The sequence below is a fragment of the Psammomys obesus genome, unplaced genomic scaffold (assembly GCF_907164565.1).
Source record: "Psammomys obesus unplaced genomic scaffold, mPsaObe1.curated_primary_1811, whole genome shotgun sequence".
In the NCBI taxonomy this organism is placed as follows: Eukaryota; Metazoa; Chordata; class Mammalia; order Rodentia; family Muridae; genus Psammomys; species Psammomys obesus.
The window spans coordinates 6523604-6542610 of record NW_026585609.1 but is presented as its reverse complement, the minus strand read 5'-3'; the positions used below and the strand labels follow the sequence as shown (position 1 = coordinate 6542610).

General features: G+C 46.4%; 2 protein-coding genes across 3 annotated transcripts in view; one reads left to right on the top strand and one right to left on the bottom strand.

Annotated features, from left to right (window-relative positions):
• Positions 1–5050, top strand: part of Crebl2 (cAMP responsive element binding protein like 2) — a 26839-nt gene extending 21789 nt beyond the window's left edge. The window contains exon 5 of the mRNA XM_055610821.1: positions 2204–5050. The gene's annotated coding sequence lies outside the window, so the exon portion shown is untranslated. The remainder of the gene's footprint in view (positions 1–2203) is intronic.
• Positions 5051–16119: 11069 nt separating this feature from the next.
• Gpr19 (G protein-coupled receptor 19) overlaps positions 16120–19007 on the bottom strand; it is a 28568-nt gene continuing 25680 nt past the window's right edge. Inside the window, exon 4 of one of the 2 annotated variants that reach the window (XM_055610801.1) lies at positions 16120–17446. In XM_055610801.1, coding sequence (XP_055466776.1) covers positions 16177–17424 — 1248 coding nt within the window. In that variant the 5' untranslated portion in view covers positions 17425–17446 and the 3' untranslated portion in view covers positions 16120–16176. The remainder of the gene's footprint in view (positions 17447–19007) is intronic. The other variant, XM_055610808.1, reaches the window with a different exon arrangement.

Sequence of the window (19007 nt, the reverse complement as noted above, 5' to 3'; positions counted from 1 at the left end):
AAGGAAGGAAGGAAGGAAGGAAGGAAGGAAGGAAGGAAGGAAGGAAGGAACTCTCACCTTCCTCTGGGCACTGGACATGTGGTGGATGTGTGTTGCAGGCTTCTCTCCTGCTCTCTCAGCTGTGTGTTCACTTTCTTGAGAGTGGCCTTGGAGACACAAAGACTTAACGTTGATGAAGTCTAGTTAGCTTCTTTTATCTTTTGTTGTTCATGTTTTTGGCATCATATCAAAAGATTACATTCTCAAATCTAGGCTTGTGAAATTTTACCCATTTTGTCTAAGAATATTATGGTATGGGGGTGGCCCATAATGAGCTGAGTTTCCTTTATGATACGGTGCAGAGGCTCATGTCTTGCACATGTTGGTTGAAGAGACTGAAGATTTTAGAATGATGTCAGGGGTTCAGATGTGTAATTTGTCACCCAGGAGGTGAAGGATGAAAATGCCACGTGCTTTCTTTGTTCCTATTATTTGGGAGGACTTGAAATAGTTATAAGTAAATGTTGCCATATTGGGTACCCAGTGAGGTGGAAGCAAAAGGTTCAGGAGTTCAGCATCATCCTTAGCTACTTACTAAGTACTTACTGAATTTGAGGCCGGCCTGGGCTACATGAGACCCTATCTCAAAAAGAGTTATGAAAATAAAGGTTGTGTTTTTGATAACTTTTAGCAAAAAACATCAGGCTTTAATCTAAATTTAAACTAGTGAAAATTACCAAATTAACTGCTTTTTCTATTATTTATAGTCTTTAAAATTCTTACTAGCTGAAAATGGTGACTCACACTTATCATCTGAGCACTCTGAGGCTGAAATGAAAAGTTTGCCATCATTTTGAAGTCAGCCTGGAATAATGTCTAAGTTTCTTTTCCTGTGGCTGTGATAAAACACCCTGACAAAGGCTGGAGAGATGGCTCAGTGGTTAAGACACTGTCTGTTCTTCCAAAGGTCCTGAGTTCAATTCCCAGCAACCACGTGGTGGCTACAACCATCTATAGAGAGATCTGGTGCCCTCTCACATGCAGGCAAAACACTATAAATAAATAAGTAAATAAATAAATAGATAGATAAATAAATAAATAAGAAAGAAAAAAAAAAAAAGCACACCCTGACAAAAGCAACTGGGAAAGAGTTTATTTTAGCTTGCAGTTGGAGGCACAGTCCATCATGGTGAGGAAGTCGCAGAGCCAGGAGCCTGAGGAAGTTGAGGAAGACTGCATGAGGTTACTGCTCAGCTCCCTCTGTCCACACGTGCAGTCCAGAGTCCCTAGCCTCAGAAACAGTGCCACCCACAGTGTGTCACACGCATCATTTAGTGGAAGTTCACCCCCACAAGCCCGTCCCCAGGTGGTTCTAGACTCTGTTGATAGAACCATCATAGCTACATAGTTCCAGACCAGCCTGGGATGGTCATAATAAAACAAACAACAACAACAAGCCTTCCTGTATATATTAACCTGTAGAAAAAAGCTCATGAATTTTAGGGACAAATGGGGTTCAAGGTCAGCCTCTGCTGCATAGAATGTTTGAGACACTCCTGGGCTATACATAAAATCCTGCCTCAAAAAATTAAAAAGCAGCCGGCAGTGATGGCACACACCTGTAATCCCAGTACTCGGGGAGGCAGAGGCAGGCAGAACTCCATGAGATTGAGGCCAGCCTGGTCTACAAAGCAAGTCCAAGACAGTCAAGGCTACACAGAGAAACCCTGTCTTGAAAACAACAAACAAAAATAATTTGGAAAAAAAAAAAAGACCAGAAACCATTTATGATGGGCTGGTGAGATGGTTCGGTGAATAAAATGCTTCCTATGAAAGCATGGGGACCTGAGTTTGAATCCCCACGATCATAAAACCAGACATAGTTGTATAGTCTGTGGTCCCAAAACTTCTATGGCCAAATGGAAACTAGAGACAAGAGAATCTCTGGAAGCTTATAGGGTGACAGTTCTGGTATACACAGTCGAAAAAAGAGAACCTGTCTCAAACATGGTAGAAGGCAAAGACTGGATATGAGGTTGCCATCTGACCACCACGGCACACACGTGCCTGTACTCACACTCACATATAGATAGATAGATAGACGGATGGATGGATGGATATGAACAAGTGAATGAATGAATGAATTCATGGATTTTAGAACTGATTAACCAAACTTCATTGACTAAAAACACTCTTAACATTGGTGCATTTTCCTTCCGTCCAGGGTGAAGATCATTTAAATGCAGTCAGTGATCAAATCCAAAGGTCTAATGTCTGTGGAGGACGAATGGACAGGACTTTGCTTCTTGGCTCCATTTCCCACTTACTGCTCAGTAGGCATCTCTGTAAACCCGAGTTTATACCAAAATGTGTGATCACACATCACACAGCTCCATTCGCAGTACTTAGATTTGCCAACATTCAGACCTGCTCTGTATTGCTCTCCATGGAGGCTAATAAGTTCCGATGCCTGAAACCATGGAAACAGAGGAAAGTGATGAAAGCACATATTTGCACCTTAGCCCCTATGGCTTTTTTGGTTAATTTATATTTTTCCTACGTAATTCATGGATTTGTTTGTATGTGTGTTGAGTTGTCACTTCTTTTCATGTTTTTAATCACCCTACAAAAAAATACCAAATAGGCTGTTTGTTTCCTGTGGTTCTCAGTCTTTATGGACCCAATATTACTCCTTTCTATGTACTTGAGTAATGTTTGATTGTCTGCGAGCCATTCCAGCATAAGCTGTGAGTATGTATTGATAGATATATACATTTCTATTTTTATAACCCATAGTGATATGCCTATTTTGAAGAATGTGCATAACAAAACCCAACAACAAAGCTCCCAGACAGCCTCTTTTTGCTGTTTCCTCAGACTGTATTTATGAAAGTTGGCTAGGGCCAAATCCGTACTTGGAGGCTAATTAGCCTTGTTTTATTTTTAGATAAGATGTAGCCTTTCAGTAGCATTCATTCTCTTAACCTGCAGTCTGTGTGTGCACACGGTCCCTGCTGTGCGCCTACATGTACACGTTTGCCTGTGCACTCAACTGAGGCGTGGAAGTCTTCTGAAGAACACAGGATGAAAGTCGCTGCTGAGACTGGGTGTCTGCCTTCCTGTGTAACAGCAGGCCACACCGCTGGTGACGCTATGGCTGTTGCTGTGGCAGAATACTCAGTTCTTCTCTGACATGAGTGTCCTTATGAATGTGTTCTGAGCCAGCCAAAGAGCCCACTGTGTGCTCGCACCTGCTTCAGCCTGGGCCTCCACTGTGGTTGGGCATCCTGAGCTGCACCCTGCACTACAGCCCAGGGCCTGGCAGGTGTGTGGAATGGCAGGTGGCTCTGTATGGTGCCCATCACACTTACCTGACAGGGAGTGATGGCGAGGGGCAGAGCTCACAGTAGGAAGTACTCAGAGAGACAAGAAATCTCTACACTCTCTTCTCTTGCTAGTTCAGATGTGTTCTCTGTTGCTGCTAATTATAGTTGTTCCTCACTCTGCTGAAGGAGGAATTTGGTTTCCCAAAATGAAGTGTTTGCTATAGACTGGCAGTTGAAGAGGAGGTTTTGTAGTCATTAGGCATGTCTGACCTTTTGACATTGTGACTTGAAGCCTGAGAACTGAATGTGTTAAGTGAGTTTACAGTTTTGTGCTGGGCCACATTCCTAGCTATACTGAGGCATGTATGGCCTGCAAGCTGTGGTTCAAACATGCCGGTTGTCTGTGAGGTAGAACATGAGATGGACTGTGTGATCTCTTGGCAGGCATTTAAACAGATGCCTCCCTTTGCCTGGACATCCCTTGAGCTCAGGCTCTGAACTTAGATCTCCGTGCTACATATGTGTGACCACCAGCAGACCACTAGCCCAGCTTGCTGGGGTTATCTGTGTTTAAGAAAAATGGGCATTTAAGGATATTTAATGTCCTCTTAGGACCATAAATGTAGTCAAAGGATTGTTGCTATTCTGGCCCTTCAGAATTTAAGTGTTTTTGATACAGTGTTCAGGCTGTAACCCATGTTTCTGCCAGCTGGGCTACTCAGTCATCTACTTTACTCTGCAGAACAGCCTATGACTTTATGTTGCTTTAGTCACTACCTTTTGAATTCTCCAGAAAAATTGTTTTCAAAGCAAACATTCCAGGATGAATGTGGCTCCTCAGCGGAATGTCTGCGCTGTGCTTGAAGACTCTGCAGGTTTTAGCTGTAACTGCAGGGTCGTCCCCAAGTAGAGGAGGTGGACTTTGGAGTGACAGTTGATTATACCTTCAGTTTATTCATGTGCCTGGCTCTCTCTAGTGTTTTGGACTTATCAAAACAACCAAGATAATGGCCCTTGGTGTTTGAAGGGGATCGTCCCTGATTACAACAGCTGTAGCATTTCTACTCCCATCCAGCGGGGCACTGTAGGCTAACTGCACTTTCTTCCCAGAGGAGAGCAGGCTGGGAAGTCAGAGGCCTAGGCCATTATCCAGGCAGGCAGAGGCCATGTGCTTCCATCAACAGAGCTGTTCTCCTTTTTCTTTTTATCCACAGATAAGGAGAAAATATATGTGCATTCACACCAACCCAACTCTGTCACTCTAGCACCCTCTTTTCATATATTGGAGCAACTGTGCAATATGGAATTGATTTGGTCAGGTCAACTTTTAGGCCATATGTGAAATTCTTACTTGTTTTCTATCTTATCTAAAATGTCCCTGCGATGCCGGAATCAGAACCTCAGTGCAGCAATCTCTGTCAGTCGTTGCCTTGTGGACAGCACTCAGCATCACCATCTAGAATTAATTATCTATGACCTGTGATGGGTCTGCTTTGGCTGGTTATAGAAAATACAGGTTTTTACTTTTACTTCACTTTTAGTTAAAGGCAAGTAAAATTAACAAAAATAGCTAGTATGTTTCACAGAAACCGGCCGCAGGTTATTACATAGACATTTTTGCTTTTTTAAAGATGAGAGATGATTAAGCCACATGGTATTTGAGGGCAATGAAGGATATGTTTTTCCTCAGAAGAGCATTGTACAATTATATTTTTATGAAAAATAAAGTATCTTCACCAAAATCATGTCAAATTGCCTGCTTCACAATATTGAAAAATCTGTGTGTGTACCTACAGAAGCTAGGAAAGAAAAGGGGCCTGGGGTCGGTGAGATGGGTCAGCAGGCAAAGGCGCTTCGCTGCCAAGGTAGACAACCTGAGTTCCGACCCCACACAGTGGAAGGGGAGAACTGGCTGCTTCCACACTCAGATGTGGTCAAGATGGCTTACTGCTCTTTTGGAAGACGCGGGTTCAGTTCCAGCACCTGCATAGTGGCACACAACATCCCGAAATACAGTTCAGGGGATTCCGTGGGCTCCTGCTGCAGGTGGTGCACATCGCTAAGGCAAGCTTACATACACACAATTCTTTTTACCTAAATGGTAGTAGGCAGGTCCTTCCTCCGTTAACCACCCTGACCCCTCCCCTATCCACACAGAGTCACTTTCCAAGGGTAAAAGGTATGCTAAGCAGGGTCATTTTAGTTAGTGACAAAATGCCTCAAGAAGGGTCTATTTTGGCCCATGGTTTAAGGTTCATTCCCACCCAGGGAAGACATCACAATAGGAATGGGAGGCGTCTACAGTAAGAAGCAGGGTTCTTGAGCTTGTCTTTTATTCCTGGTCTGGGTCTTTAGACTGAGGGGTAGCGCCTGCCACATTTAGTTAACCTTTCTGGAAAAGCCCTCATAAGCACTCTGTATTTCCTGGATGCTCTCAATCTCAAGTTGACATGATTAACCACAGGGTATGAAAACTGCTTGTTAAATAGCACAGGACTGAGCTGTCAAGATGGCTCAGCAGGCAATGGCACTTGCCACCTGCTTGACAGCCTGAGTTGATGCCTGGAACCCACACATACAGTGGGAGGGAGAACCCTCCCCTCTCAGGCTCTCCTTTGAGCACACACCGCTACACACACTGAACAAATGTGAATAAATATTCACAGTATGTAAGGATTTAAGTTATTAAAAATAAAAATGTTTAATGAACTCAAATCAAAATGCAGTGTTAGGATATTGATTAAATAACAGAATGAGCTAGTGGCAAGACAAAGTATATATAAATAAAAGCAGGTTTATTGGGAGCAGCTGGGGACTAGGAGGAGCAAGAGAGAAAGGAAGAAGAAAAGAACACAGAAGAAAGAAGAGGGAGAGAGGAATCGGAGAGGGAGGGGGATTATATAGTGAAGGGCCTCTAGTTCTGGGAGAAGGGAAGCCCCACCCCTGGGCTAGGGAATTCAGGGTAGAGGGCAGGGTATGCCATTCATGCCCTGCAGCAGGTAGGGACCACGGGATGCCTGAAACCAAACAGATATACCCGGGTTATTTTTTTTTTTTTTATCGTTCTACTTATCCTCTGAATTGGTACAATTGGAGGTTCTTTGTGGCAATAATAGCCTTCAATTAATTAGATTCCTTTTAAGAACCACTGGTGTTCCAACTGGTGACTTTATGCTCTGATTATCTATATACAGTGATTTTCAGGCGCTAAATAACAGATTTTGGTTGGTTTGGTTTTTTGTTTGTTTGTTTGTTTTGTTGTTGTTGTTTTTTCCATTTCATCCATTTTACTTTTACATCAATCCAAGTCTGGACTGTCATGTAACATTGTGATGATTGTGCCCAAAGACACACAGCTAAGGTGGCTGACCTGCCGGCTCCTTGTTGAACTCTGAGTGTTGCTAGGTCCGCCCAGAATTTACCCAGTCAGCACACCTTTTTAAATCCCTCAACTCACGAGGGGTGCTCTTTTGAAAAGTTTGCAAAATAATGGCACTTTAGAGCTGCCTTTAACCCCATTAGGTGTGTCTCTTCTAATCCCTGTTCAGTGATGTCAGTTTGGTAGTCACTCAGGAAAGGGACAGTCATCCTTGATGCACCCACTGAGAATGGCCAAGTGGGGGTCAGCACTGCCCAGCTCAGAGCAGCTGGCTGAAGGAATCCCAGACTCTGAGCAGCGTGGAGCTGTCCAGAAATTCAGATTATGTCACAGGACAGATCGCAGTTATGGTTCAGAAGCTGTTGAAGCTCCAGCCCTCTCTAGGAACCATGAGGCAGAAGAGCTGCTGAATTTCTTCTTCTTTTCTCTATTTAAACGGGGTCTCACTATGTTGCCCTGGCTGGCTTGGAACTCACTATGTAAACCAGGCTGTCCTTGAGCTCACCAAGATCCGCCTCCCTTGTCTCCTGAGTGCTGGGATTAAAGGTCCAAACTACTACGCCCAGCCTTCAGCTGAATTCTCAATCCTAGAGTCTCCAGACTCAAGGAATCACTGTGCTTAACACAGGGCCCTAAACACTGTGGGGTGGGCGGGGCAGGCCTGGGCTGGCCCAGGCTGGCGTGGGGTTGGGCATTGGGCTGGGCCTGACAGAGTATTCGACAGGTAAAGATCTGAACAGGAAAAGCTCAGTCCAGTCTTGTGTCCCTCAGCAGCCCCTTCCTGGTAAGCACTTGAGACCCTGAGACTGAAGACATGGAACTGTCTGAAGGCCAGGACAGCTCAGAATCAATAGGACACAGACCATGCAAGTCCACACCAAGAGCACCCCCGCCAGGGCCACGGGAGAAAAGACAAGGTCTAGGGCAACAAACAGAAAATGCTCTTGCAAAGCTCCTTAGTTCAGTTCCCAGCAACCACATGGTGGCTCACAACCGGCTCTAAGGAGATCTAGTGCCCTCTTCTGGTATGAACGTGCACAAGCAGGCAGAACATTGTATTAAATAAATCTAAAAACAAAACATCTGAAGGTAGCTGAAGGGGCCAACCTGGGCTACATAAGATGCCATCTCAAAAAACAAAAATATAAATACATAGTGAGTTTTGAGCCAGCCAGGACTATATACTGAGATCCTGTGGGGAAAAAAAAAAAAAAGAACGGTGGTGGTGGTGGTACATGCTTTTAGTCCAAGCACTTGGGGGGTAGAGGTAGGTGGACCTCTGAATGCCAGCCTGGTCTATAAAGTGCATCCAGGACATCCAGGGATACACAGAGAAACCCTGTCTCGAAAAACCAAAACAAAAGAAAAACAACAACACCAGCAGAAAACTGTTGAAGCTGTAGCCGCCAAGCCTGGCAGCCACACAGGAAGAAGAAGAAGAACATCAGAAGGGAAAGTTTGCTCACACCTTCACTAGAAGGTTGTGGTCCTGTGAGGGCTAAGAGGAGATGCAAGCTAGGACTGCCCCAGCCTTGTTAGACTATCCCTCATCTTCTAGTAGTCCAGGCCAAAAGGTAAAAACCCATGTGAGCGTGAGCTTTTTCAACCAGAGAGAGCAGCCTCGAGGCACATGCCTTTAACCCCAGCTACACAGAAACCCTGTCTCGAAATAAAAATTCAACCAGAGAGAACAAGAACTCTGCTTCGCATAGGTAAATAATAATAATAATAATAAAGATCTTTGAACCTCTTTCTGGAGTGGGGCATCATGGAGGGTCTTGAGTACAAATGAGAAACAGCTAGTTCGGAACGACATCACCACGGTTGGGCATTTGGCTCTGTGGGGAGATTGCATGTGTAGCAGACACCAGCTCAGCCAGCCGGCACCACTCAGAGTGTGGGCGCCTGCAATCCCAGCACTAGGTGGAGCACCAGAAGTTCAATGTCACCCTGAGCAGGCTTCAGGGGACCACACTAGATTCCTCTCAAAAGGAGGGAGAGAGGGACAGAGGGGGAGCAAAGCAACTGAGTCCCCACACAGGGGTGCCTGTAAAAAGGGGCGGGGGTGGGGTGGCCGGGCAAACGAGAAGCACAGAGCCGAGAAGGTTGTCATCAGATCTTCGTCAATCCCTCCGAACCTTCTTTTCACACTGAACCCGGAGATCACTGGTTTCTGGCCGTCAGGTTCCAGGGACCCTCCCGTGGCCACCTCCCTGGTGCTGGGTTTGGAGGTGGACCACAGCTAGCTTGCCCGACTAAGAACAGGGGCAATCGCTACCGTGGCTGCGGTGTCACGGAAACGTTTCCCTGAAGGACATGAGTCTCCTGTGTCGGGCTTCTGTGAGTACACAGTGGCAAGCCCTACTGGCTGCCGAGTGCTCACATCAGATGTCCTCAGACCTCCAGATCTGCCTCCTCAGCCCGAGGCAGGACGTGTGTTTGGTCATCCTGAAGAACTAGAGTCACACATCCTTCAAGTCTGAAGGGGATCCAAATTCTGCTCTACTGTATAACTCAGACCAGAAAAGCAATGCTTTTGTTTTGACAAGGTTTGTTATTTGGGGGGTGTCGTTGCTTTCCACGGGGGAACAAATATGGCCAGTTCTGGCCTTGGATTCCTAATTCTTCTCCACCTCCCAAGTGCTGGGATCATAGGCATGGCATGATGGGATGGTTGGTGAGGCCAATTCGACAGAATCTAGGATTGTCTGGCAGATGGCCTCAGGGCATGGCTGTGTAGGGGACTGTCCCGATCTGGACCGCTTTGTTTAAGGTGGGAAACCCCGCCCACCATGGGTGGTGCCATTCCTCCTTCAGAGGGTCCTGGACCGAAAGGACAAAGTGACCTAGGCTCTGTCTCTCTGTCTCCCTCTCTCCCTGCCTCCCTCCTCACCCTTCTTGGCTCCTGAGGTGGTGTGACCAACTCCTTCAAGTTCCTGCTCCCTTAAATTAGCCTCCATGGTGGGCTGCAACTGGAACTGTTATGGAGCTCGATCTTCCTCGGCAGCACAGGCAGCCCTCGGACTCCAGATCCTCTCTCCTCAGCCTCTCAAGCACTGGGATTACAAGTGTGCGCCATCTTACCTGACTTAGAGCATGCTTTAGTTATTTTCTGGTACTTACGTAGAGGTGTGCATGTGGGGTGTGTGTGTGTGTGTGTGTGTGTGTGTGTGTGTGTGTGTGTGTGTGTACTGCCACAGCATGCACAGAGGTCAGAGTTCAAACTGTGGGGGTCTGTTCTCTCCTTCCACCTTGTTGGGTTTAGGAGATCAAACTCAGGTCCCAGGTATGCGGTGCCAAGCACCTTTAAGCCGTGAATCACCTCACTAGATCCCCAGAACAGTATTTTAAAAGAGGCTTCTGAGAAAAAAAAAAAAAATAGATAGTATTATAAAGTGTCCACGTCTAGAAAATAGTCCAGGACTGCCCGGACCTTAGCAGCTCAAAACATTAAAGAGGGTCTGAGAAGGCCTGAGGTCAACGCTGCGGCCTCGAGTGAATTCCTGCCGCAATAACCCTGCACATGCACACCTGCTCACGGAAACTAGAGCGCACTATGAAGCGCACTGCACATTCTCTGAACCAAATTAGGAAGACTGCAGAGGATTGGGGGGGGGGGGGGGGAAGCTCAGTTTGTATAGTGCTTATGAGCGTGCACGAAGTCCTGGGTTTAAAATGGGAAAAAAAAGGCCAGGTGTGATGATGCATGCCTTTAATCCCAGGACTGAGGAGGTAGAGGCAGGAGGATCAATAGTTCAAACCCAGCCCGGGACACATGGGACCCTGACTTAAAAAGACAGAAAAGGAACAGAAAACGGAGAGGCCGCAGGTTGGGTGGTCGGGGCTTTTTGAGCGTGTTCACACCGTAAAATGGTTTAAGGCAGTATTTTGAGTAGCGGTTTAGCGCCTGTAACGGGCATTGTTTGCTAGGGATTTTCCTCCGACATTCAGAAGCTTTGTGCGCACTGGCTGATGAACCCGCAGCTGAGCCCGCGCGCTCGGCAAGCTTCCGGCGACCCGCTTGGTGACGCTAGCCACAGCGCCACCCCGCGGCGTCCGGCAGAACTGCGTCCCGGTTCCCCGGCCTGCCTTCCAGATGGGTTAGAACAAAGGCCGACTGGATCCTTCCCGGTCTGGGCGCAGCCTGCAGGTTTTGGGTTTTGTTTGTTTCGGGTTTGTTTTTGTTTTTGTTTTTTTGGGTTTTTTTTCCTCCAACACATGAATTGTGCCGCAGTAATCAGAAGAGACCCCACAAGACTGGTTGCCAAATTAAAAATTAATTTTAATTAAAATGTCTTGGGGGCGGGGGAAGAACCATACCAAGTGTGTGGGTTGGGCCACTTTCTGGAGCTAGCGTTTTCCGTCCACGCACAGAGCTCACATCTTCAGTTTGGTGGCAAGTGCCTTTACCTGCTGAGCCACCTCACCCACCCGGTTTGTCAGGACGGGTAGATTTCCCTTAACTTTATTAATAGCTTGATTTCGACCTTCTTAAGGGTGAGAGACTGTCAGTGTTCCCTCTGCCGTGAAAAAAAAAAAAAAAAAAAAAAGTATGTAATTTAAGTTAATATTCTATTTATTTACTTTCATGAGACACAGTCTCACTTTCTAACCTAGGCTGGCCTAGAACTCAACTATTACAGTTCAGGCCACCCTCAAACTTACAGCCTCCTAGGATCCAAAGCATGAGCCACCACTGCTTAAAGCTTTATTTTTAAATCTGTGTGTGTGTGTGTGTGTGTGTGTGTGTGTGTGTGTGTGTGTGTGTGTGCAAGGTAGGAAGCCATGGGAGCAAGCCAGTAAGCAGCATTCTTCCCTGGTCTCTGCCTTAGTTTCTGACTCCAAACACCTGCCTTGACTTCCCCTCATGATGGAATGTGATAGGGACGAGTAAGAAGAACAAAAAACAAAACAACCCTTTTCTCCCCCAAGTTGCTTTTGGTCACAGTGTTTAATCAAGGGAACAGAAGCAAACTATGATAGTGCTTGCTGAGTGAGCCTGGCATGAGTGTACACACACACACACACACACACACACACACACACACACACGTTGTAGGATATTTGATCACACGGTGAACCCTGAGATTGTGTACTGGAAAAACCTGTTTCTAGTCGTGGAGTGGTTTATCGTAAACAGGTGTAAACAGGTGGGTACGGTTCCCTCAGCCCTGGCATTCACCTTTAATCCAAGACCTTTCTGTAAACAAGAGCTAAATAAAGTTAACCCTGGGTCAAGAGTCGGGGCAAGCAACCAGTTCACAGGAAGTGAACATGGGAAGAAGCCATAGAGAGGAATTCCCCGGGAATGGATAGAGAGACAAACAGGAAGTAGAAAGAAGGGACGTTCCGTTTGGAGGGTTCTTAAGACAGCCCAGAGGAGAAAGGGCTTTTTCCTTCTGGGAGGTGAGGAGGAAGGTCAGCTGCGTGCTTTCTCTGCCTCTCTGAGCTAATAGGCTGTCACCCCAGCACCTGGCTCCTGAGTCTTTAAAGGTAAAATTGAACATTTGGGATTTAGTATACACGCCCACATCATGCATACATACACACAATAACAGTAATAAAAATAAAATAAACAGGGCCTGGAGAGATAGCTCAACAATTAAGAGCACTGGCTGTTCTTCCAGGAGACCCAGGTTCTATTCCCAGCAACCAACTGGCTGCTCACAACCACCTGCAACTCCAGCTCCAGAGGATCTGATGGCCTCTTCTGGCCTCCTCTACAACACACAGACAGCACACGCGCACACAAACACTAAATATTTAAATAAGTGCAGGGCAGTGGTGGCACACACCTTTAATTCCAACATTAGGGGGGCAGAGGCATGAGGATCTCTGTAAGTTCAAAGCCAGCCTGGTCTACAAAGCCAGTTCTAGGACAGCCAGGGCTGAAACCTTGTCTCAAACAAAACAACAACAACAAAAAATTAATCAATAAAACAACTAGAAGGGTATTTTCTACTTTAAAATCTGAACCATAAGATGCAAGGGCGGGGCTGGAGAGATGGTTCAGTGGCTACTCTTCCAGAGGATCTGGGTTCAATTCCCAGCACCCTCATGGCAGCTCACAACTGTCTGTAACTCCACTTGTGGGGAATCTGATACCTCACAGACATACATGCAGGCAAAATATCAAAGCACATAAAATATTTTTAAAGTAATTTAACTCAAGGGCCAAGTGAGACAAGTAACCGACTCATTTCATTTTAGAGAAAAATTTGCCAAGCATGTGAAGAAAAAGAAGATAGCAGAGGGCTGGAGAGATGGCTCCGCCGTTAAAAGCACTGTCTGCTCTTCCAGAGGTCCTGCATTCAATTCCTGGCAACCACATGGTGGCTCACAGCCATCTATAATGTGATCTGATACCCATTTCTGGCATGCAGGTGTACATGCAGATACATTAAAAAAAAAAAAAAATCACAAAACGGGGAGGAGAAAGAAAACACTAGTTTTTATTTTATTTTATTAGCCTTTTGAACTGGTCCTTTGAAGGAAGCATCTTAACCTAAAGGCAAGGCTGAAGGTATTTTTGTTGCCCTTTGTTGTTGAGAACAGTTTCACTCTGCCACCCTGCTGGCTTGTGCGGACCAGCTGACCTTGAAACTCTGGATTCTCCTGCCTCTGCCTCCTGAGTGACGATAGGAAGGGTGTGCCAGCATGTCCAGCTTCTGTAGGTGTTTGTAGAGCACATATCTTATTGTTCTGTTTGGGGTTTGCCTTGCTTTTTGAGACGGACTCTCACTATGTAGCCCTGCCTGGCCTGGATCTTGCTATGTAGACCAAGATGGCTTAAACTCAGAGATCTGCTTGTTTTCTGCCTCCTGAGTGCTGTGATTTAAAGTGAGTACCCCTGCACCTGGCCTGAACAGCTGTTGTCACAAATACCAAACACAGTCTTGTCTGATTTATGGTGTTTTCGAGACAGGAGGGACAGACTATCTTCTGGATCTCAAAATATTCAGTATCAGAGGTTGAAGAACCAATTAATGACCAAGAGAAAGGTGTAAGCCAGCTCACTACACTGCATCTCGAGGTCCTCAGAACAGCCCAATTATTTCAGGCCTTACAGGGCTACCAAGTTCGTGATCAGGCAAACAGCGCATGTCTGGGTGGGGCTGCTAATATTCTCTAAGGAGACAACTGAAATGGTAAGGAATGAGCCACAGGCTTGTAGGAGGTCCTGAGTCAGAACTGCCAGCTGTCTCACTCCCACCTGACAAGCTGCCTCACGGAGAAGCTCCATTCTCCTCATCTGGTAAAGAGACGAGCATAAACTCATCACAGGTGAGGCTGAGGCAAGATCACCTGGAATACGTAGCTAGCCTGGGATATAAAATGAAACCCAATCTCACACACACACAAAACATAAATACATCACGGAACTGTTGAGAGGATGAGCTAGTACAAGTAGACTCCGAAACAGTGAGTTAACACATGTGGCTCCTGCTAACCAGCCCATGGAAATGCAAACCAGGCTTGTCCGTAAACCCTCACTTACGTTAAAATAAATCCCTTTTGTGCTGTATTGCGTTTGAGACAAGGTCTCATAGCCCCAGCTGGTCCAAGTTGCTGTGTAGCCAACGATGACCATGAACTACCGATTCTTCTGCCTTCATCTCCAGCGGGCCAGAATTGAGTGTGTGTTACCATACCCACTTATAAGAGAACATCTTCTACACCTACTGGTGCTAGATTCTAAATAATGTACACCTGGGAGCCAAAGAGCCAAAGCCTCAGTCACAGAAGGGAGAGGCTGAGTTTGAAAGGCAAATTCTGGCTTAATCTAGAGAGAGAGAGAGAGAAGAGGTTGTCTGACTAGAGCTCAAACTTCATAGGGCTGAAAGGATGGCTCAGCAGTTAGGAGCACATATTGCTCTCGAAGAGGAGTTGGGTTTGGTTCCCAGCACCTGTGTTGAGTAGCTCACAAACGCCTTAATTCCAGCCTCAGGGAATCCAATCCCTCTTCTGTCCTCTGCAGGCACACATACACATAAGTTTAAAATAATTTTAATTTCAATAAAAGGCCTCGTGTCTTAATTTATAGAAGAAAAAGCAGTTGAATCTTGCCCTTGGTGTCCTGGTAGGTCAAAGTAGGGCCACAGTTGAAGGTCTCTGTGAACTGAGGAGCACAGAAAAATGTCATTCCTCTCTTTGGCAAGCCTAGCCAGGACACTTGCTCATTTGCCTGTATATGACCCGGAGAAGGAAATGCCTGTGCTAGGAACTGTGTGTATGGTCGCACGTGAGGGAAAGAGCACACTGGCTTCCAGGCTTAGTCCAGTGAGAAGGTCCAGTGGGAGGGTGCCTGCCTGTTGTCAAGCCTAAAGGTCTGAGTGCAAGCCCCAGAGCCCACACGGTGAAAGGTGAGAACCGGCTCGGGCCAGTCCTCTGATCTCTGTAAGTGCCCCCCCCCCCCCCCCCCCCCCCCCCCCCCCGGCCCCCCCCCCCCCCCCCTCCGCGCCCCCCCCCCCCCCCCCCCGCCGCCACTAAACAAAAAAGAATGTTCAAGGCTTCACCAGCTGCTTGGACTAGGGAAAGGATGAAAACAAGAAAAACCAAGGACTGTAGGTAACTCTAAGTGCTCTCTCCCCAGGAGTGATTAAACCCACCCCAGGAGGCTTCCCAACCAGCTCCACTGGGCTCTGGTGGGCAGAGTATCTGGACACTGCCACCCCAACTCCCTCTCAAGCACAAACTATGGTGCTGGGCTGGAGAAACCTAAGCTCTTGGAATGCACCGCTTATGGGATTTCAGTGGCCCAGGAGGCCACAGTTAGAAAAAGTCAGTAGGGAAAAGACAATAAAAGCAAAATAAAGCAAGACAAAATGTGAAGAGTACCCACCGACCTGGTGGCAGAACCAAAGTAGCAAAGCGTTTTCAGTTTTTCTTTTACCTTTATTTAGTGTGTGGCCGTGCACACACGTGCCACAACACTTATGTAGAGATCAGAAGACAACTTGCAAGAGTTGGTTCTCTCTTTCTACCATGCGATTACAGGGACTGAACTCAAGTTGTCAGGCTCGGCAGCAAGTGCTCTTACTCTGAGTCAGCTTACCACTCAGGAAGAAAACTTTTAAACAAAAAATGTTTTTGTTTTTTAATTTTATGAGTGTTTTGCTTGCATGAATATCTGTGCACCACAAGTGTGTAGTGTCCCAAGAAGCTAGAAGAGGTCACTGAATCCCCTGAAACTGGACTACAGATAGTTGTGAGCTGCCCTGACGATGCTGGGGTTCTTGGAAGACCAACCAGTGCTCTTAACTAATGACCCGCACTCCAGCCCAGGAAAGAACTCTGTATGGGCTTTAATACTGGGAGCACTACTGACCAACCAAAAGCAGCCACAACAAAATCCACAGAAATCATAATTAACAGTGAATGCATTTTACAAAAAAACCAGAAAATTTAGTGAAAACTAAGTAAAGCACTTCTCTCTTTATAGTTAAAGCCTTTTAATCTCTGGCACATTAACAGTGAAAGAATTCTTAAAAATTAGACAAAAGTGTTGGGTGGGTTTGAGTTGATGGGCCAGGCAAGCTTCTTTTCCCTGGCCTCACGGTCAAATGAGTCATAGATAGAGTCTTTGGTTATCGTCCTGCTCACCGGAGGGATTTCCGAAATGCCAACGTAGTTTCTCTTGGCCATCCTTGAACTGGTTGTGATGGTGTAGGCGTTGCTGCGGTAGCATTTCATCGAGGACATGCAGAAGGTCTCTTTCATCCCTCTCCGAAAGTTGGCATTATAAATGGAGTACAGAGTGGGTTTCGAGGCTGAAGAACTGAACGATACCCACGTGACGGCTGTGAAGACAAGGGAGCTCTTCTTGTAGTCTTGCTCGTGGGGATGCCAGAGCTGAGCCACGTGGAAAGGCAGCCAGGAGAACAGGAACACCAAGTTCAAGAGGAGAAACATCTTGACCGTTTTCACCTTTGTCCTGGGGACAATGTTCATCGTCCTCCTCAGGGTCCGCCCATCAGTGCCTATTCTCCAGATATACTTTATGACCTTCTGGTAAAATAAGATGATGAGGACAGAGGGAATCACAAAACCCACCAAGAAGTGGATAACCGTATAGGCAGTTCCCTCCCAGGAGGGAGGGAGGAAGTAGTTGCAATGGCTGTCCCAGCTGGAGCCATAGAAAAAGAAGACAGGCGTCACAAAGGCCGCATCCAAGATCCAGGAGGCTGCAATCATCTTCTTGGCCTTTTCTCTGGACACCTTGAAGCTCAGTGGGTAGACGATGGTGTAGAAGCGGTCTATGCAGATGGAGAGGAGCACGTAGATCTGGACCCCTGGAGTGAGGTACTGGAAGTAGCGGACAGCCTTGCACATGGCACTACCGAGAGTCCACCTCCCAGTGGTGAACTGCAGCACAACGAACGGCGTGCTGGCCACGCTGATGAGAAGGTCTGCACACGCCATGGACACCACAAAGTAGTTGGTGGTGGACTGGGTCCTCCGGCTCCTGTGGATGACCAGACACACCAGGGAATTGCCAAAGATGGAGAACAACCACAAAGCGCCGAAGAAGATGCTGGCTGTGGCCACCTCTCCAGGATTCAGCCCATACTGAAGGTCGGTCCTGTTGCTCATCCAGCTGTGTTCCTCCTGGACTTCCATCAAGCCGTGGGGCAGCAGGGCCTCAGCGGCCTCCATGCAGCTATGGTTCTGGAGGGGCACCAGCAGGGTAGCAGAAACAACAGGTGGCTGGTCGTCATCCATTCTGTGAGCAAAAACCATAGTCACTCTTTTCCTCTTAGTTCTAGATAAGACAAGAAGAATGAGGCCTCCTGTTAAAGTGACATCATGTAAGCTGGCTACCAACAGGACAGTCCTTTCACATTATCCGCTGTACAGGGCTAGGTTTCATAAAGCCATTTTCACTCCAAGCGAGTCACGTGCTTCGACCACATTTCATTCATCCTGACACATTCCTCTCTCTCTTCTCCTGCTAGTCTTCCTTCTCCAGATACTTTCTTCTCCAATTTTGCTCTTACTTTATGTCTCTCTCACACACATACACATGTACACACCTACACATATACATATAAACGATGATTTTATGCACCTATTCAAAATCTAGGATCCAGGGACGAGAGAAAGCAAGCATGTGACACTTGTCTGTCCGAGTTGTTTTGTTCCTAGCTCTCTACTTCCATCCACTTTCCTGTAAGTGATATCATTTCATTCTTCATGGCTGGATAAGACTCCACTGTGCTTATGTGCGTATGTATGATTCACACCCTCCTTATTCATGTGCTGACAGACATCTAGGCTGTGCTGAGCTGTGCTGCAATAAACATGGGTGTGCAAGCATCTCTGTGACATGCCGACTCTAAGATAGAGTCTTTTGTGTACAGTACCCAGGAGTGGTACTCTCTACTCTATCTGACCCTGAGCTTCGTGTTTGATGTCAATGCTAGGATTTGTGTAATGTTAAGAAAATGAACTAGGGGCTGGAGAGATGGCTCAGAGGTTAAGAGCACTGGCTGCTCTTCCGGAGGTCATGAGTTCAATTCCCAGCAACCACAAGGTGGTTCACAACAATCTAAAATGAAATCTGGTGCCCTCTTCTGGCGTGCAGGTGTACATGCAAACAACAACGTTGTATAAATAATAAATAAATAAATCTTTAAAAATAAAAATAAAATAAAAAATAAATAAAAAAAGAAGAAAATGAACTATTGGGCTGCATGGAAAACTCTACAGGACAGCCTAGTCTACACAGTGGGTTCCAGGCCAGCCAGGGTGATGTAGAGACCCTGTCTCAAACAATGAAAAAGGAAGGGAGGGAGGAAAAGAGGTAGGGAGGGAAGAAAAAAGAAAAGTAAAGAGAGAGAGAAAGAAAGAGGCCTCAGAAAGACAAGGGAGAAAAAAATTCCCAGTGAAAGAGCACAGATAATAAATTTAGAAAGAACAAACTTGGAGAGCACTCTTCTAATCTGGTCCTTTGAGCTCTCTTTCTCCTTAGAGATGTAGCATCCTTCAAACCATACTCCCTAAAGTACTCTTTGTGTGTGCGGTGTACATTTGTCTGTGTGTGGACATCAGAGCTGTCTTCCTCACTCGCACTCCTATGTGTTACTTTTAAATAAATGTGGGTATGGGTAAGTTGTAATATTCATACACTAATCTACATTTCTTAAAGATTTATTTTACGTGTATCAGTGTTTTCCCAGCTTCTATGTATGTGCACTGTGTGCATGCCCGATGTCCTCAGCAATCAGAAGAGGCATCAGGTCCCCAGCACCGGAGATGTCCTCAGCAATCAGAAGAGGCGTCAGGTCCCCAGCACTGGAGATGTCCTCAGCAATCAGAAGAGG